Source organism: Dermacentor albipictus, chromosome 2 (assembly GCF_038994185.2).
Source record: "Dermacentor albipictus isolate Rhodes 1998 colony chromosome 2, USDA_Dalb.pri_finalv2, whole genome shotgun sequence".
Taxonomy (NCBI): Eukaryota; Metazoa; Arthropoda; class Arachnida; order Ixodida; family Ixodidae; genus Dermacentor; species Dermacentor albipictus.
The window spans coordinates 54,735,143-54,754,626 of record NC_091822.1 but is presented as its reverse complement, the minus strand read 5'-3'; the positions used below and the strand labels follow the sequence as shown (position 1 = coordinate 54,754,626).

At 45.3% G+C, this 19,484-nt stretch overlaps 1 protein-coding gene across 6 annotated transcripts in view; it reads right to left on the bottom strand.

The window, feature by feature from the left end:
* Window positions 1–19,484, bottom strand: part of Nf1 (neurofibromin 1) — a 175,105-nt gene that overhangs the window by 132,547 nt on the left and 23,074 nt on the right. For all 6 annotated transcript variants that reach the window (XM_065431661.1, XM_065431663.1, XM_065431662.1 and 3 more), the window contains exons 6-10: window positions 14,044–14,150; window positions 13,892–13,959; window positions 11,657–11,732; window positions 10,769–10,872; window positions 463–528 (exon numbers count right to left, since the gene is read on the bottom strand). In XM_065431661.1, the coding sequence (XP_065287733.1) occupies window positions 463–528; window positions 10,769–10,872; window positions 11,657–11,732; window positions 13,892–13,959; window positions 14,044–14,150 (421 nt within the window). The remainder of the gene's footprint in view (window positions 1–462; window positions 529–10,768; window positions 10,873–11,656; window positions 11,733–13,891; window positions 13,960–14,043; window positions 14,151–19,484) is intronic.

The window sequence follows — 19,484 nt, the reverse complement described above, 5'->3', positions numbered from 1 at the left end:
ATACAATGTTACCACATTATCACTTGGGCCTGTTCTTAATCTTAAGTTAACTTCAGGGGCTTTATGTGCCAAAACCACGGTATGATTATGAGGCATGCCATAGTGTGGCACTCCGGAATAATTATGACCAACTGGAGTTCTTCAGAGTGCACAAGAATTTTTACATTTCACCCCCATCAGAATGTGACTGCCATAGCCAGGATTAAACTCGCGACCTCGAACTCGTCAGTGCAATGCTATAGCCACTGAACTACCGTGATGGGTAGACATAAATGGTGGTTAAAATTATGATTAACAGTGTACGATGTGGGCTGCGGCACTTCTTGAATAGCTGAACAATAGATGCACTTCTACATGCTTTCCATTATACACATGCAAGTGGAGACATGCATGGGCAGGCCACCCAGTCCCACAGTCCCACAAGAGTTTAGCATGTTGCAGTGCCAAGGCTCTCATACACACCTTCTTTAGATGGCGTGGCGAACAGGGAGCCCCAGAGTCAGCATTCACTATTTCTTCCAGGATAATCTGCAAGACACGCACAGGCCACGCCAATCATCAAAGGCAGCAGCAGACGCATTGTCCGAACCAGCACAGACACATTCTTAGAAGCACACAACTAATGAGATTTAACGAATGTGCAAAGCAATAAGTACCTGTGCACTGGCACTAATTATAGTTAACGTTAAAACTGTAAAAAGCTAAGGTTAAAGTACGGCATAAGAGATGGTTTTTAAACAAACAACACGTCATCTGATATCAAGTAGCACTGCCTCTCCACAACTGTGCATTGTCACGTAGAACAACATCCCTTCTGGAATGATGACACCGTTGCCAGATCGCTTATCTATGTGAAGCTGCGACTAGTTTCAAAAGGGTGCCGAGCTATTTTCTACTGAAGTCGAGAAATGCATTTGATGTTAAAATATACTATTTCGGAATTCAAAAACACTTTGCCACAAGAAGTACTTCAATGTGTTCAGCAGAAGTGGAGTTATTGGCAATCAAAGGCCACGTATATCCCCTTCGCAATGTTCCCATTCCTTCTTCAATGCCTTGCACGGTGAAAGCCACTGCAGAGCGTAGCGCGCCTGCAATGCTCCGCCTATTGAGCATCACCATGGCGCACAGTTCAAATTTGATTTGGGATGTTCACGTAGACGCTACTATTTCTGATTTTGACACCTATGATGCACCAAACGTGGCTGTCCCCAGCAAGCCGAATGCGCTCAGCAAGCAAACTCATTGTGGCACCCAGCAGCAGCTGCTATGTACGCTACGTAGCAGACCCCAGCTACCTGTAACTGTTATGCACATGCGCAGCATTTGTGCATGATGGGGCTTGAGTGTGCACTCGCACTCGTATGCTCCAATCTGGCTGTGCCCTGCAGAAGCTGGTCCTGCACCAGCTTGACCGACATACAATAGCCACTGTTGTGATCGGCTGTTCGCCCCGCGACAACCTTCAGTCACGGCTCACGCGATTATGGGAAACGGGCTGACGGCCTCATCAAAATGGTTCTCAAATCGGATGATTTAAGACCAGTACAGGAGTACATCGTTCAGGAGAGGTTTGAGCAATTAGCAAAGATACGGCCATCACTTGTCCGCCACACAAATTGGTATGTCCAAGCCCGAGACGCGGTCAGTACAATGATATGGCCATCACCTGTCAGTTTACAATTGGAGCCAGCGTGCGTTCTCCTCCTTTCCCTATTTGTGCCCAGTGATTTGTATGCATTTCCGACCAAGTTTCTTTTTTAGGAAAACCAACCTCCGGATTGGTGGGACCTGATGTCATCGGTCTCCTGACGCCAGATTGGGGGAAGTGACCAAACAATGATCACGCAAGGCATAAAAGGAGCAACGGACGGCGCAAGTGATCGGCGACTACAACTTCATTATCAATTTTTCTGTATTACTTCGCATTTTCTTGTACATATGTTGTGGGGATGCGTGACTCTCACGCGTCCCTTATATGTTGTTTTCCCGCATAGCTCCCGTCTCCTGTAATCCGGCTTTGCCGCGTGGCTTGGTGCCCGCGGCAGTTGGTGTGGTTGAAGCGCATTGCGAGAGATGGCGCGAGTGTTGCTGTGCTAACGCCACCTAACGGCGGGATTACTTGGGCGCAAAAAGAAGAAGGATCTTCCTCTTTGGCTCCGGGTCAGCCAGTGGCGCGGATGTTCTGCGCCTGCGCCGATCCATGCTTCTGCGAGACCGTCTCGCAAGGCCTCGTTCGAACGTGCCACCATTCACGTGACCATTCGTGCAAACGACCAGGCATTGGTGCCCAGCATGGGGCGAACATATTCACTCACTATTCGGTCGCGGTGAGTCGGACTTCCGTGATTTGTCACGCGCCCATCGGCATGTTTTGTGGGTAGCAACTCGGCTAGCAGGTATTAGTCTATGAAAGGTGCAATAAATGCCCTTGTGATTGTTTGCACTACTGTGTTGTCGTTCCTTTGTCCCAAGAGCATGGGTGAGAACCCCACAATGTAAATATAACATGTCTGTAAAACGACCTGAATATTGGACGCAGCCTCACGTTCACTCACTCCTCCACGAGGCAAAGTAAACTCCACGTCTTCGGACCCCCAGTCGCAACACCACACACAACTTGTGCATTTTAAAGTGCTATTAATAAGTCTGCCAAAGCATCTAACCGGAAGCAGCCAGGTGCCAGCATGCGCTGGCCAGCATGTGCGTGGTTTGGCCTTAAGTTCCGCGTGGTTCAAGGCTAGTTGAGTGTTCAAAATTATGAGAAATGAGCGAGGTCTAACGGCTACGACACTGATACGCAGCGTGGCCAAGGTTTCACTTCTACACATGTGGGCGTCGGAAGATAATAGGCAGTGACAGTACGATAGTTGTACTTTGAAAAGTACGTAAATTCCTACCAAAATTCAGAACACAGATTTTCGCTTACTTCTGCCTGTTAACTGTCTACTATCTTACTATGACTGTTGGCGGTAATGCAGTTAGCATTCGAGTAATGTAGCAACACGCTGTTATTTATGAAGTCACATTTATTTACTGTCTGTTCTGTTGTAGGCATTCTGAGACTTTCATTGCTTCGGCTGTAAGTGACATACTATGGTACGGCACTCGCTTGCGAAGGTCACTCATAAGCATGGTGGCACAATGACGGTGGTGCGACATCAACGCAATAGCAATGATGGAATGGCATCATTCGAACGACAACTATGACAGCACGACGACAACAAAATGACGACATTGAGGTGATGATGAATGTCTGACAACGATGGCATAACAACAACGGCATGAAAAGAACTGGATGACGAAGAAGGAATGACAACAGTGCAACAGCTACGATGGCATCACGACAAAAAATGCATGACGACTGTATGACGATGCTGCAATGATGATGATTGCAACACAATGGTAGGAGTACATAGGAATGCGACGATGTGACAACGACCGCATCATGAAGTATTTATGACGAAAGTGTGATGCCAATTGGATCACAAGAGTCGGCTAACGAAGCTGAGCGATGACAATAGAATGACCACTGAAGAATCATGGCACCGGTGTGCATGATAGCGACTGTCTGGTGACGACGCCAAGATGACAATGGCATGACGACTGCAGCACAAGATTAACAGGAGCCTAAATGTGATAGAATGGCAAAGGATTTACATCGATGGACAAAAGTGGTATGATGACGATGACATATAGACAATGGGACGACATTACTGAAGTGATGACGATGGTAAAACGACAGCGTCACGACGACAGCATGAGGACATCGGTATGACGACAACTGTGTGACGACGATGGCATGACGACGATGGCATAATGACAACGACATGACGAAAGTCAGATGAAGTTAGAATGATGACAATGCAACGATCACAACAGCATCAAGATGATATAACAAATGCATGATCACAGTATGATGACAGCACAATGACCACAATGGCATGACAACGACATGAGGACAAATGGATGACGATGAGCATATGACAACAATGGCGTGACGACAACTGTATTACGCATGACAACAATGACATGAAGATAGTGGGATGACGGAGCTGTAGTTAAGATGATGGAACGACCACGATGGCATCACGACGGCAGTGTGACAACGAATACATAACGACTGTTTGATGACAAAGCTGCGACGACGATGACGGCATGGCAACAATGCATGACGACAACATGATGACAACTGGAATGACGAAGATGCAATGACCCCAACAGCATGACTAAAGTCGGATGATGAAGTTAGAATGATGACAATGCAACGACCAGGACAGCCTCAAGATGATGTGACATTGAATGCATGATGACAGTATAACGACGGCACAATGACCATGATTTTACTTTGAGGCACGCTGTAGTGGGTGACTCAGGATTATTTTGACCACCAGGGTTTCTTTATTGTGCCCCCAATGCATGGGATATTGGAATTTTTGCATTTCACCCCCATCAAAATGTGACCACCGTGGCCAGGATTCAGTCCTGCGACCTTGTTCTTAACAGCACAACACTACAGCCGCTAAACCACTGCGGTGGGTAATGACCACGATACCGTGACAATGGCATAAGGACATGTGGATGGCGATGAGTGTATGACGACAATGGCATGACGACTACTGTATGATGGTGATGGCGCGACGATGACGACGGCATTACGAGTGGGATGACGAAGCTGTAGTGAAGATGATGGAATGACCACAACGGTGGTGTGACAATGAATACATGACAACTGTGACGATGAAGGTGTGACGATTACGTAGCAATAATGGCATGACGACAGAGGGATGACATAACTAGAATGACGATGATGTAACAACCACGACAGCTGTCTGACAATGAATGTGATAACTGTTTGACGATGGTGGCATGACGATGATAGCATGACGACGATGGCATGACGCTGACACAACGACCATGAACACGTACCTAGTATTCATGGTCATTTGGTCCTACAAAGCTGGAATGACCGCAGTGGCTCAATCTGGTAGGCAACTTAAGCCACTGGGTCGTCGCAAGAGGCTAGATAGATAGACACATAGGCTAACAATGGCTGAAGTAGGCAAAGAATGCTGATTGCATTAATCGAAAGCTTAGCATTGCTTCCGCCTCATTCCTCAGGCACTCCACTACTTGAAGGACCCCTCATAACAGGGAACACTCATTACAGCCTATTTTTGCTAAAACAAACTCATTTAAGCACAGTTTTGTCCCTCAAACACTAGCTGACTGGAACGCGCTTCGTGAATCAGTTTTTCGCTCTCCTGACGTTGAACAAGCCCTTTAAACTTTGTTTCTTCAGTAGAAAGGAAACAATTTTCTTATGAGGAATTTCAACATTTATTGCTTTTTGTTTCTGCTCTGTCATCTTTTAACCCTTTGAGGGTTGATTTTTTTCACCATATGTGACCGCCCAGGGTCAATTTTCTTTATTGCAGATTCCAATTCTTCTTAGGCAGTTACTTCGAAAAAAATTTACCGTAATTTTTCTAGGGTGACCGTAAAGTGAGAAAAAAGTATTTTGCGTCGGTATATATGTACTTTTCATTCATGAATAACAACAGTAAAAAAAGGAAAACTTATAAGAATTGAAAATTTGATGCATTGTTATAGTTCAAGGCTTCGAAAATGCGCACACGAGAATATTTCGCAAGACTCAAATATTCCTGCTCTTACACTAATATGTACATCCATAGTGTTATCGAACAGCATAGGTGTGCGCACTCAAGAAAACTGTGGTTGTGTGTCCGTCAAAAAAGCAAAACGTGTGACAAACTTCTGCTAATTTTCATCTTATCGCCAACCAGAGGCAATTAGTTTTCGCAAGTCTCAAAAACAAAAAACTCACCGGAAGTGCATGCACGGCGGCATCGTTCCTATGCGCACCCCCATGAGCACTAAATGAGCGAGAAACAAGCGGTCTCCCTTTGAGCGATTAGTAACGAGACAGCCATCAGTTTTACAAATGCAAGGAGCCGAAATCGCCCGCGAAACAAAGCCCAAACCGCCATTCGCCCATGCGCACGCCAATGCACGAGCGGTATTATAGACGCGTGGGAGCAAGCTAGTGCTAAAATAAACCATGCAACGAAAACCAAGAGAGGGAGGCGCACGAAAAAAATTCCCTGTATTCCCACATAGCCGCAGCACGACAGAAAAGAAAAAGTTAGGAAATTGGTGCGCTTTTTAAACATACAGACGGTGCCATAAATACACGGCATCGACCATTTCAGACTTTGTTCGTGGCGCCGTATATTTACGTCATTGACCCTCAAAGGGTTAATTTTTTATTCTGTTGTATGTCACATGCAGTGTAACTTTTTTTTTGCATGTACGTGCTGTTATGATTTGTGCTTTCATGCCCCTCCTGCTTGGGCCAATCTGGCCTGCAGTATTGTGAAATAAGTTACAAAGTGCACTGATCAAAACACCCTTCTTGAGTGATGTCGGCTACTGGCAAATAGCAGCTGCAATGGGAATCAGCTATATTACGGAATAAGGCAGCCCGAAAAGAGTGATGAGAAGGCTTCTGTTGAAAAGAGAGTGTTTTCAAAAAAAGTGAATGCACTCCACTTGTAAACTCCAGGTAACGCACACAACTGCAAAATTTGACTAAAATGTTCGCAGCAGTGTATGCTATCCACGGAGTGAGTTTTCTCAACAAGCCCTAGAGTTGGTTCAGCAACCCTTTAAAAGAAAATGCCACCCCGGCTGGCTTAGAATGCACGCCATCGATTGTCGTGCCATCTAGGAGTTGGATACCTGTTTCAATTCAGGGCCAGGAAAACACAAACCACAGGACAAAGTTGAAGTATAAGATAAAGAGACAGGGCATTTGAACACAAGATACAAGAATCAAGAAGCGTAGAAGAAAGCATCACACTAGTAGTGATTGAGTGTTTGTAGCAGATGAATAGAAGACTCGCTGTCTTTCATAGGCTTTGTCAAAGCTCATTAGGATAGCAAATTCGGCAAGTTGGTAATGATCCATCTTCAAGAGCAACACTTATGACAAGGACAAGCAAAGAGAACACAGGACATGTGCTGACTACAAACTGAGTTTATTAGATGAAAAACAGTAACCACATCACTCCTGCAACCAGTGCCCATGAACATACTCTGTAAACACATATCAGACACTAAGAACTGCAATCTGATGGCACAACTTCGGAAACAAAGTTCACACAGGGCCATTAGTACCTTCGAAACAGGCAACTTCGCAATCACATAAATAGTTACACGATATGTAGTAGTCAGCGCATGTCCTGGGTTGTCCTTGCTATTTCCCCATCATAGGTGGTGCTTTTTAAGAGTTATTGTCAAAGCTCTTCAGAAATGCTGGGTACGGAGAGCCGTCCACACACAGCCCATCACACCCCATCCGCCAGAAGCCCTACCGAGTGTCATCGTCCGAGCACAAAGTTATTGCAGAGAAAGTCAAGGAGATGATGAACAAAGGTGTCGTTCAAGAGTCGTCTAGTCCATGGGCAGGCCCAGTAATCCTGGTCCGAAAAAAAGATGGCTCCTGGAGATTCTGCGTGGATTACAGACATCTAAGCGCAGTGACGAAGAAGAATGTCTATCCACTACCGCAAATCGATGACGTCATTTGATTCAACACTTGATTTGCGATTGGGGTATTGGCAAATACCTATGGACCCTGCCGACAAGGAAAAGACTACGTTCGTGACTCCAGATGGCCTATTCCAATTTAATGTTATGCCTATTGGCCTTTGCAATGCTCCTGCCACCTTTGAAAGATTCATGGACACTGTACGTGGTCTAAAGTGGGAAATACGTATGTGTTACCTCGATGATGTTGTAATCTTTGGCCGCACGTTTGAAGAACATAACGAACGCCTCAGCCTCATTCTCGACTGCATTGAGAAAGCTGGACTGGTTCTAAACTCAAAAAAGTGTCGGTTCAGCGAACGTCAAACACTGGTCCTGGGACAGGACACTTAGTCGACAAGGATGGCGTCAGACCCGATCCTCGTAAGATTGAAGCGGTGATCTCCTTCAAACCACCGCAGTCAGCATGAGAACTCCGCTCATTCATTGGCCTATGTTGTTCGTATTTTCGTCGATTTGTTCTCCGGTTTGCCGACATCGTTTACCCATTGACAAGTATTTTGCGACAAAATGCACCCTTCAATTGGACACCAGAGTGTGACGCATCATTCCCTCAACTGAAGTTTATACTAACGTCAGCACCTCTCTTGCATCACTTCGATCCATGTTGCCCGACTGAAGTTCACACTGATGCTAGTGGAATCAGGATAGGAGCGGTGCTTGTACAACGTCACAGTGGCGCAGAACATGTTGTCGCATATGCCAGTCGTTGCCTGAGCAAATCTGAACACAATTATACGGTTACGGAACAGGAATGCCTGGCAGCCATTTTCGCCATACAAAAGTTTCGGTGTTATCTTTACGGTAGACCATTCAAGATTATCACCGACCATCATTCTTTGTGCTGGCTGGTCGGTTTGCGTGATCCCTCTGGTCGCCTCGCACGTTAGGCGCTGTGCCTCCAGGAATACGACTTTGTGGTATCGTACAAGAGTGGAATCCGAGAGAGGCTGTCTGCGTCAGCGTGACGCAGACAGCCTCTCTCGGATTCCTCTTGCGACTACCGACTTCAATGCTGAGAATTTCGACAACTGTCTCGCTGCTGTTACTTCTTCACTCCCTGACGCAGCAGACTTTCAGCGAGAACAACGGAATTACGTTACCCTCAATCCGCTTTTTGTCGCCGCCCGTACTTCTAAAGGCAGCGGTCGCTTTACTGTCCGTGATAAATTGCTCTACAAAACTAATTACTCCGGGCATGGAGCGCGTTTTCTACTTGTTGTCCCCGAGAGTCTCCGCTCCGCCGTTCTACGCGCTATGCATGACGATGTGACATCTGGTCATTTCGGCTTCGTACGAACGCTGCACCGCACGCAGGAACGCTTTTACTGGCCCAAGATGTATGAAACAACCAAGCGCTATGTTGCTAGTTGTGAAACATGCCAACATCACAAGCGACCGACCACCACAGCGCCGTTCGAGCAAGTAGGCATTGACCTTTTGGGTCCATTCCCGCTATCTAACAACAAGAACCGTTGGATAATTGTCTGCGTAGACCATCTTACACGGTATGCAGAAACTGCAGCCATACCGTCTTCCACCGCTGCTTGCGTGGCGGTCTTCTTGCTGCGTTCTGTGGTCCTTCGTCATGGCCCACCAAGTGTCATCATCAGCGACCGTGGTCGCCAGTTCACTGCTGATGCCATTGAAGAGTTACTTCGTTTGTGCACTTCACAGTTCCGTCATTCCACGCCGTATCATCCACAGACCAATGGCCTCGTTTAAAGGACAAACAGGACACTGACCAACATGCTTGCCATGTACGTCTCCTCCAATCATAAGAACTGGGACGACGTGCTTCCGTTCATCACTTACGCCTACAACACGGCGAAACACGAAACCACGAACTACAGCCCATTTCATCTCCTGCATGCAGGTTACCGCGAAGCCCTCTGGACACTTTCTTACCCTTCATACTGCACAGTGACAATTCTGTATCGAAGACATTGTGTCTCGCCGAAGAAGCCCATCGAATAGCTCGTCTTCGTACTGTGGCCTCGCAAAGTCGCTCGAAAGAGCGATACGACGAAGTATAACGATAGTATCGTTAGAAGTTTCTAACGATAGTATCGTTAGAAAAAGGTGACTTGGTCCTTCTTTGGACACCGCAACGCAAGCGTGGATTGTGCCAAAAGTTCTTGTCACAATTTTCAGGCCCATTTGTAGTTGTGGACCGCCTGAGCGAACTCACGTCATAGCTCGCTTCCTGTGCAATAGTCGGCGATCAAGCAGAACTCAGCTGACTCATATTGCTCGCCTGAAGCCTTTCTACCCTGCTTGTACATCCTGACTCGCCCCACGGGCTTCGTCTGCATGCGGGGAAATGTAACGGACACGAAAGGCGCGGACAAGAAGAGAGAAGACGAAGAGAACAAGGAGTTAGAGAGGCCGGGCTCTGCTACGATCACGCTACCATCATCATTCAATTCTCCTGTAAATAAAACCATTTTTTCGCAACTCTTCGTAACAATATATATATATCAGTGAAGCACTGAATTCCAGGATCCAGCAAAGAAACAGTTCAAGAATACACACACAGATGAAAAATAACAGGACTTTACTGATGTTTCGGCCACGGAACCCGCCTTCATCAGAGGCCGGTCCCACGGCTGAGGCTGAAAGGTCAGTAAAGTCGTTATTTTTCCTACGTGCTTCCATTCTTCAAACTACACATATATATATATATTGAGTGCTATGTGTGGGTTTTATTGTTCTCACATATACATAAGCATTATTGTCTTCAATCTTTGTCTTCTTGTTCAGTCTCACACCTGCTTTTAAAATAAAATTAGGTAAGTCAGCCTTCATCGCAGTAGAGGTGCGGCATTTCAGCAATACATATTTATATATAATTTTCTCTCGCTCTCTGTTCCAGAGAAAGGAGGAGGGCACTACTAATCCTTCAGTGATTATTCTATTCAGTCGGCGTCACATGGACGGCGATCCAAGTTGAGTTATGGAGGAGAAGCCCTTCTGTGCTTCTTTTCAGGTTCACTGATACCAGCCAATACCATTTGCTACACTACACAAAGTTGATGAGGTGAGCTATATTTTCCGTTGGAGGAGTAAAGACCAAAGGCGAGGTGCTGCAATAGGTAGGAGCAAGCAACAGCAACGCAGGCAGCCAATCACTCACAGGGCACAGGACCAGCAGCATGATCTGCAGGGGCCAGGCCTGGGCTCGCCGCTTGTTGTTCTCTGCAAAGCTGTCCAGCACATCAAACATGCGGTCGCACGCATCTGCAGAAAAGGATGGCAACAAGATGTTACTGCACCTTCCAAGTACACACCCAAGTACTTGGTGGGAAGCTGCGAGGCAAGAAAACACGCACCTTATGCCATAGAATTAAGACAAAAAGAAAAAAGAAGAGGTTATTTGCTGTTCTTTTCAATGTCGGCACAAATGAAGAGGATAAATGAAGAAGAGTGGTGTTTACCAAAGTGTGAGAGTACAGTGTAGGCCATAGGGCAACGTTTCTTAAGTCAACATCACTGCTTCCTCTACGAGCACATTTGTGATTGCTCCAGTCATATCACACTGCCTGCCTATGCAAATGAGGCAATGCAAATGCTTTATTATTAAACTGTGCACTACTAATGGGCATGTGTACGTGTCACATATAGAACATTCAGCGCCAGCACATTTTGCAGGACTAACACGACAATGTGGTAGCAATATGTATGCATCCCATTGAAAATGCTTCTTGAGCAACGAATGCAGTTCCTGGGCCAGACATTTGCACAGGCAGTGCACAGGGCTGATCCTGGACCCAGTGAAGCTTTTTGCTACCAGCCTAACTTATTTTTTCAAGACTGTCACAGAAAAAGAAAGGAAGAAACGAAAAGGTTTCATGTGAAAACACAGGTGAGTTAGCATAATTGCAAGATAAAATGGAAATGCGTACTTCAATTATTTAGTTATGATGAAGTCTCTTTGCACTTACAACCCAGACTGGTTTCTATGTTAACTGAATGCCCCGATGGCAGAACAAAAGGAGCATAGGAAAGGAATGGTGATGCTGACCTGCCAGCTCATCGTTGGGCTTGTTCTGTAGCTCCATAAACTCGTGCGGATAGGTGTCCATCCAATTCCAGATTGCCTGCAAGCAACAGCGGACAGGTCAACTCCAGGCAGCGCAGAGTGTGCTGTCTCTTCCATCAAATTCCGAAGGCAGATTCAGACTAGCCAACTGACTCTGTCGGCTTGCATCTCTTTCCAGCATGTTGCAACGCCTGAAGATGTACAGTCGACCAAAAAAGTTTACGGACCAAGAGATCTGACACAAAGCTGAATATCTCCTCAGTCTCAAAATACAGCCTGTTATTCCCACTTATAGCCTTTTGTGGCATATGCGGACAACATTGTGATGCACAATTTTACTCGCTGCTTTTAAAGGCTGCTCGTATATTTTGAATTTTCTGAGATGCCGTGGTCCGTAAACTTTTTTGGTCGACTGTACACAACTGAAATGCAAGCCGCATTTCCAGAGCAAGGAAGCAAGAGAGTGCATGGCCTGAACCAGTTCCAGCCTACTACGACAATTTCGGTACAGCTGTCTCAGCTACTCCACAGCTGTTCGGGCTCAACAGGTGCTCAACAAGTAGGTGCTCCATTTCTGCCAATGAAAAAGCCTTATTTAAAGAAAAAAATTTTGTTTCTTTCTTTCATTCATCCATTTCTTTCTTATAGAAAGAAAACCTGCAGTACCATACAAGCATTATTTCACAGTGGAATATACATAACAAATACAAAGTAAAGGAGTACCAGGAGTTCTGCCTCAATATGTAGCATGCAATGATATAAGGCCAGTATTTAAATTCACATAAACAGACAAACACCAAGCAACTAACCAACTTGGAAAAAACACCCTGAGGAGTACATGCAAGAATTATACACATCTAGAAAACACGTTTTTTGGAAAAGCTCTCAAGCTGCACGTTCTCTAAAAAAATGTGCACCATACCGTACGTGCGGCATCAATTGTCTCAACCTTAATTTATTAACTCAGAACAGTTAAGGAAAGAGAGAAAGTACTTGAGACATCACACTTTTCTTGCCCACCCTTGACCACATTCACCCAATACAAGATTTGAAATATTTGAGTCTGTTTGGGATTTTGCTGTCTTGTTTGCCGCTGCATTTAACTATGAGCAGCTCAATAATGCAAAAGGATGAACAGCTGGGCGAATTGGCGTGGTGACATATTCTTGGTATGTAGCGCTAAGTGACACAGACTAGAAGACAGGACGAGTGCTAACTCTCAACTAAATCTTTATTAAAACTATCAGCATGTATAAGTGACTGAAAAACTGCAGCAAACAAACACAAAAAGGTCTAAAGACTATAAGTTAAACATATCAGAAGATAGGGAAGCCATAAAAACCAAACTAGAAAATGCACTACTTGAGATTGACACATGTGCTGAGAAGATACTGAAATTTGCTTTCCAACAGTGATGTTGATGCTTGGCTGACGCAAGCCTCTCATAATCTTTTTATGTGAAATGCCTCAATTATTTTGCATGTGGTTTGGCATCCGTGTCTTAAAAGGACTTTTCTGTCCTCAAACAAAGGTTTACAAATGCAATTAAAACACTGCGACGCTTGATGTGAGGTATTAGGGTTGTTAAGTGATTGTTTGTGTTCCTCCAGTCTGATATTGAGGCACCTGCTGCTTTGTCCACTAGAGTGGAATCTGATTAACTATACCAATGTTACGAGGTACAATAGGGGACACATGGCTAACACATTTAGTTTAGATTTATTTGAGAGTTAGCACTCGTCTTGTCTTCTAGTCCGCATCTGTGTCATGTCACACTACAAACCAAGAATATGTTACAGCTCAGTAACATCAGTGAATTTGCATGCCAAACAAAACAAAGAAAGAGATACAAAGAAAGCTAACAATGATGACTCGTGAAACGTCAGGAATGAAAAATAAAAAAACTGGAGCTGCAATAATTCAAAACTACATACTCAAGCATGCGGAAAAAAACTTTTCTCAGAGTGCCCAACATGAAAACAAAAAGCGTGCTTTTCTACAGTTTGCAAAAAAGCATGATATGATGTAGACAAAAAGGAACGAGAGGGCTACACATCCTGTCCTGCTTATTACCCTGGGTAAACACCATACCAACTGACCCAGTTGACAGTATTTAGTGCTGCCTATTTCCAACAGGCACGATGTTATGTGGCAGAATGAGTGCACGTCAGCTGAGCATACTGCAAGAATTGACTCCTGTCACAAAGGACCCCTTACCTTTTCTAAGTTGCTCATGAGGCAGAGATGGGCGTTCTTGCGCAGTGACCGGAACTTAGAGTAGATCTCTGCACACAAGAGAAGGAAAACAGGCAAGGTTATTGCAGGGACAAAGTGAACAGTGACGAGACCATAAATGTGCAGCTGCTCACCATTGAGTAGCTTGATTAGCCTGGTCACATCGACATTGATGTGCTGGATGAGCTCAATGTCACTGAAGTCTGTGGTCTCCTCGTTGGCGTTGGACAGCTCATGAAGCCTGCAGAGGAGAATGCCTATCGGTCAGTTGGTCCTTGAACAAGCATGGGACGTACCCACTCAGTAGTACCATATTTACTCGCATAAGGCTCCCACTTCTTTCCCGTGAAACATTGATGCGAAGTTTGGAGGTGTGATAATTATGTGGGAAAATTTTCAGAGAGAATGTTCAAGCTGCTAAATAAGAAAGTTAAGTTGCTGTAAATTAGGGTTCTCATGGCAGCCACTATAAGCTCAAAGAAAGAATTCCTTCTAAACAGCCCTCTAGAGACATGCAGATATTCGAAATGGTTGGCAATTGATCCTGTTTGAAAGAAAACACTTTGAGTATTCAATATATTCAAGCCCCCCAATAATTGCCATTGCCGGTTTTGCAAGTCAGCTTCGCCATCGTGTTATGCGGAGTGTTATGCAGCGAAGCATACAGACTGTATTGCAGTGAAGCATGTGCCATGCAGTGAACCATATCAAAAGTAATACTAAGGGGGCACTGTCACGGGACCACTGCTGGCGCTTGGGTTACCTGACGGTATCAGCTCAAGTACCCACACTGTACTGCCTCTTTGTGTGTTTTGAAAAAACCAGCCAGCAAGTAAACCTCTGTATCTGCTACTAACCCGGCTAAGTGCCTAAAAACACGGTGTCCAAACTACAAATTTGACCAGGTAGAAAGCCTTACAATATCTTTAGACCCTCACTCTAAAGAAGTGTACCCCCAGGATGCTTGAATGGCAAACTGGGTTAAAACTTGGCTTTCGAAGAAACAATGAAAATTTAAACACCAAGGAACACATATATGTCCTCAACATCGAAAGTTCCTGAAGAGGCTCCTTCCACGTCACCACTGTGGAAAGACTGATAAGCTCCTCAACCAGCAGCGATTTTGACTTGCTTGCGGCAGCAATTTTCACTGTCACAAGGACAGGTTGAAAGATGTGTGCATGATGAAATTTCAGACCAAGAAGAAGATCCATGTGAGCGGTAGTGTAAGCATGGCACCCAGTGTTGGCTTGGCTCGTGAAGAGATACCTGCGATAACAGACACTAGTGTGACTAGTGAGCGGCTATTTTCGTTGTCCGAAGAAATTACGATATGCAGGAGGGTGTCACTGCTTGTGGAGCATGTCAGGCAGCTATTCTTTCTTTATGACAACATTAAATAACTGCAGTTATGATACTGTATAAGCAAATGTGTTGTACTAGAGAATTTTGTTGACCCCAAAGCATAATTTTCCTGTACATTATTTGTAGTGCAATAAACTTGCCTTCTTTTCGCACCTCTAGTTGTTGAAAAAAAATTTCCTTTTTGCAAAACTAATGGTATCCGTATTAAAAAAAATACTGAAAATAAGGCACACTTTTAACATAACTTTATTAATTAGTCATGATGACAGTCAGCACACTACACAAAACAAGGGCCAGAAAAACAAGTATGTAACAAGGACACATTCTTGGTTGTTCCTTGTTTTGCATAGTGTACTGACTGCTATCACGAGTGAACAGTTGCAACTCACCCAAATCGCTGCTCAGTTTAACTATTATTTATTAGTAACTATTTCATCTCAGAAACTAACTGTAGTCGACTTTTATGCCTCCCTAAGCAGTGATAAGACAAGAACGCCTCAGCTGCAGTGATGGATTGTCAAATAACAGGTGAATGACCGGCCCATCACCGGTGCCGTTGTTACAGATCTCACACAGTCTGTGCAAGTTGTTTGTTCCACATCCTGTTGGTAGAAATTCGTTGCCTGCAGTAGATGGTACATACTGGGTCACATTGATGACAATGTTGCGAGGCACTGCCAACTCAGACGCGCATTCCCGTTTACTTTAAAACCATCTGTTCACCGTTAATACACTGTCAGATCTACCTATGTATGCAGGACAATCAAACAAGGCAAATGCCTCGAGTTTAAAATCTTGGTGTCAGTGGTCCTTTAATAAGCCCATGCCATTTATTACAATTTCATGGCAACAACGCACTCGAACTTGGCAGCACACTGCCGGGGCTGCAAGATCCAGTCACAATTCAAGAGGGTGCAAGTACTGTACTGGCACCGTGACCCAGTGGCACAAGGAATTATGGAAGCGTTTTTCATTAAAAAGAAGGAGGTGAGATGCGTCAGCCAGCCATCTGTTGCCCTCATTAATGCTGAAATGACACTGCTGGAATGAAGAAGAAGTAAGTGTGAATCGATGATTTCTTGCTTGAGTGAATTTTTTTTTCTTCTCCCTGTTTATTTACTTTTTTCATGTGTTGCTCCTTTGTATTTGACGAACATGTGTCATGCAGAAGCACATAAGCTGTAAAAAGGGGCAGCGACACGAATAAATTTGTTAGTTGATTGTCAGTGCAGTGTTCATGTCATTCTTCCATCTTTCTCCTTTCCTGTTTATTGTGCTGTTGTTAATAATGGATCGGTAGCAGTAACAACCATGAGCCAAGCAAAGGAAAGGAAGAAGTGTCAAACTTGACACCAGTTATCTGAACTGCCTGACAGATTTCATCGTATGTTTGTCACTACCACTACAAACAATATTAGTAAGTAACTGCAATCGCTATAAGCAATAAAGCCTGTCCTTCTGAAACTGTGCTGTTGCCAGATTCCATATGACAGTGAGCACACTAGGACCGAAAGCCACCTCAAACTAGGGTGCCAAAGGTGGCTCTATGCTACCCCAGTAGTTTAAAGGGTGATCTCACAAAGAAATGCAGGGCCTCTATGACTGTCGGAATGAGAGCAAGAATATTGGAGGCCATGCATTCAGCCACCTATCTGCAGTGCTGCATTTCGTTAGAGCGGCAGTTGATTTGGGAGTGGCTGCATGGCGTAATTTCCCCACTCTGAGGCTGAAATGACGGTGCGCTGAAATCCTATTATCACTTCAACACTTTCGGGACCGTAGAAGAAACAGGCAATTCTGATGGGTGTCAGAAATTATGTTATATTACAAATAGTCATTGTGCTATATTGTTGTAACATATATCAAAATGTAACTAATTACATGGTCTTTCAAGCATAAAGAAATATTAGACTTAAAAGTGACATAGTATAATATTTAGAAAAACATTTCAAATTCAAGATTTGTTGAGAGAACAATATAAAAAAAAAATGTAAAAGGCATGAATATACAAGTGAAAAAACATAATGAAGGAGAAAACATGAAGGAGAAACATGACGGAGAAAATCGGCGACGTCAGTTGCGCAACTAGTTGGCAATGCCTTTGTTATCGTGTAGCGTGTCGCGTAATCAGTAGCGACAACGATCCACTTATTCCCTTTAGTCATCGTCAGAAAAGGGCCAAGCAGGTCAAGGCCTACGAGAAAGAATGATTCAGAGGGAACTTCAATTGGATGGAGTCGGGCGACAAGTGGCAGGGGCGGTTTCTTCCAGCGCTGACACAATTCACAAGTTGCGACATAACGACACACAGAGCAGTAAAGGCCCGGCCAGAAGAACCGGCTTCATACGCGGTCGTATGTACGCAAAAGTCCAAAGTGTCCCGCCGTCGGTGCATCGAGAAGTTGTTCGAGAATGGTGGGTCGCATCTCTTATTTTGTTATAGCGCAAGCTTGACAAGGACAATAGAAGGCACATCTGACACACACAGGAACGAGGAAGGACAGGGAACGAGGAACGAGGAAGGACAAGCAGCAACTCAGGGCCGTCAGGGTTGATATTGTGGCCGTAGAGGATGAGGTCGTGCAGCAAGAACATGCGGCATGTGCCGTCGGTGCTGCCAGATTGCACTCCGGCGATGATAAACTATAAGGATGTGTCACGTTGTTGTTCAGCGCGCATGTTGGTCATGTCAGTCAAAGCCATCACGCAGGTCACCGGATCATGCGCAACAGGATCGGGAGGATCCACGGGGTGACGCGAGAGGCAGTCAGCGTCCTTGTGAAGGCGTCCAGTCTTGTAATGGACACTAAATGAGAATTCCTGGAGCCACAAAGCCCAGCGACCAAGCGGTCCAGTCAGGTCCCAGAGGGAAGACAGCCAGCAGAGTGCGTGGTGGTCCGTGATGACCGAAAACTTACGGCCGTACAAATATGGTTGGAACTTGGCGACAGCCCAAACTAAAGCCAAGCACTCCTGCTCTGAGATGGAATAATTTCTCGCGGCAGGTGACAACAGGTGGCTGGCGTAAGCTATCATGCACTCGGTACCATTCTGCTGTTGGGCAAGAACAGCACCGATGCCGTGGCCACTTGCGTCAGTGTGGACGTCAGTCGGTGCAGATGGATCAAAGTGGGCAAGTATGGGAGGGGTGGTCAGAAACCTGATGTGAGCGGCGAATGCGTGAGCCTGCTCCGGGCCCCATGAGAATGGCGAGTTCTTCTTTAGAAGATCTGTCAAAGGCCGAGCAACGTCGGCAAAGTTTTTGACGAAACGGCAAAAGTAAGAACACAGGCCGACGAAGCAGCGCACATCAAAAGTAGAACGTGGCACAGGGAAACTGGGTACGGTGCAAACTTTTTCCGGATCTGGTTGGACACCGGATGCGTCAACGAGGTGTCCCAACACAGCAATCTGACGGCGCCCTAATTGACACTTCGTGGAGTTCAGTTGGAGGCTGGCTTTTTGGAAGACCGCAAGAATGGCAGCGAGTCAGGTAAGGTGGCTGCCGAATGTGGGGGAAAAAACAATAATGTTGTCAAGGTAACAGAGATAGGTGATCCATTTGTAGCCTCACAGAAGAGAGTCCATCATACGTTCGTCGCAAGAGCATTGCATAGGCCAAAGGGCACGACTTTGAACTGATATAAACCATCAGGTGCGATGAAAGCCATCTTCTCACGGTCCATCTCATCAAATGAAATCTGCCAGTAGCCGAATCAAAGATCGATGCACGAGAAGTATTTAGCTTCGTGCAAGCAGTCCAAAGCGCCATCGATGCGTGGTAAGTGGGTAGATGTCTTTTCGCGTGATCTTGTTTAAGTGGCGATTTTCGACGCAAAAACGTCAAGTACCTTCTTTCTTTTTCACAACGACGACAGGCGAAGCCCAAGGGCTAGCAGAGGGCTCGATAACCCCTTTGCGGAGCATTTTGTCCACTTCTGATTGGATTACTCGACGTTCAGCATGCGATACACGATAGGGACGCTGACGAATAGGATTCGTGTCTCCAGTGTTGATACGGTGGCGAACAACAGATGTTTGTCTTAAAGGCCTGTTGCCGAAACAAAATATGTCAAGGTACGTTTCGAGGAGGAGACGTATGTCCATGGCCTGTGCAGAAGTGAGGTCAGGTGCAATCATCTTCGGCAAGTCATCCATTAAGAAACCAAAGCGGTGAGCTGCAATTGGTGCTAAGATACCGCTCTCAGCA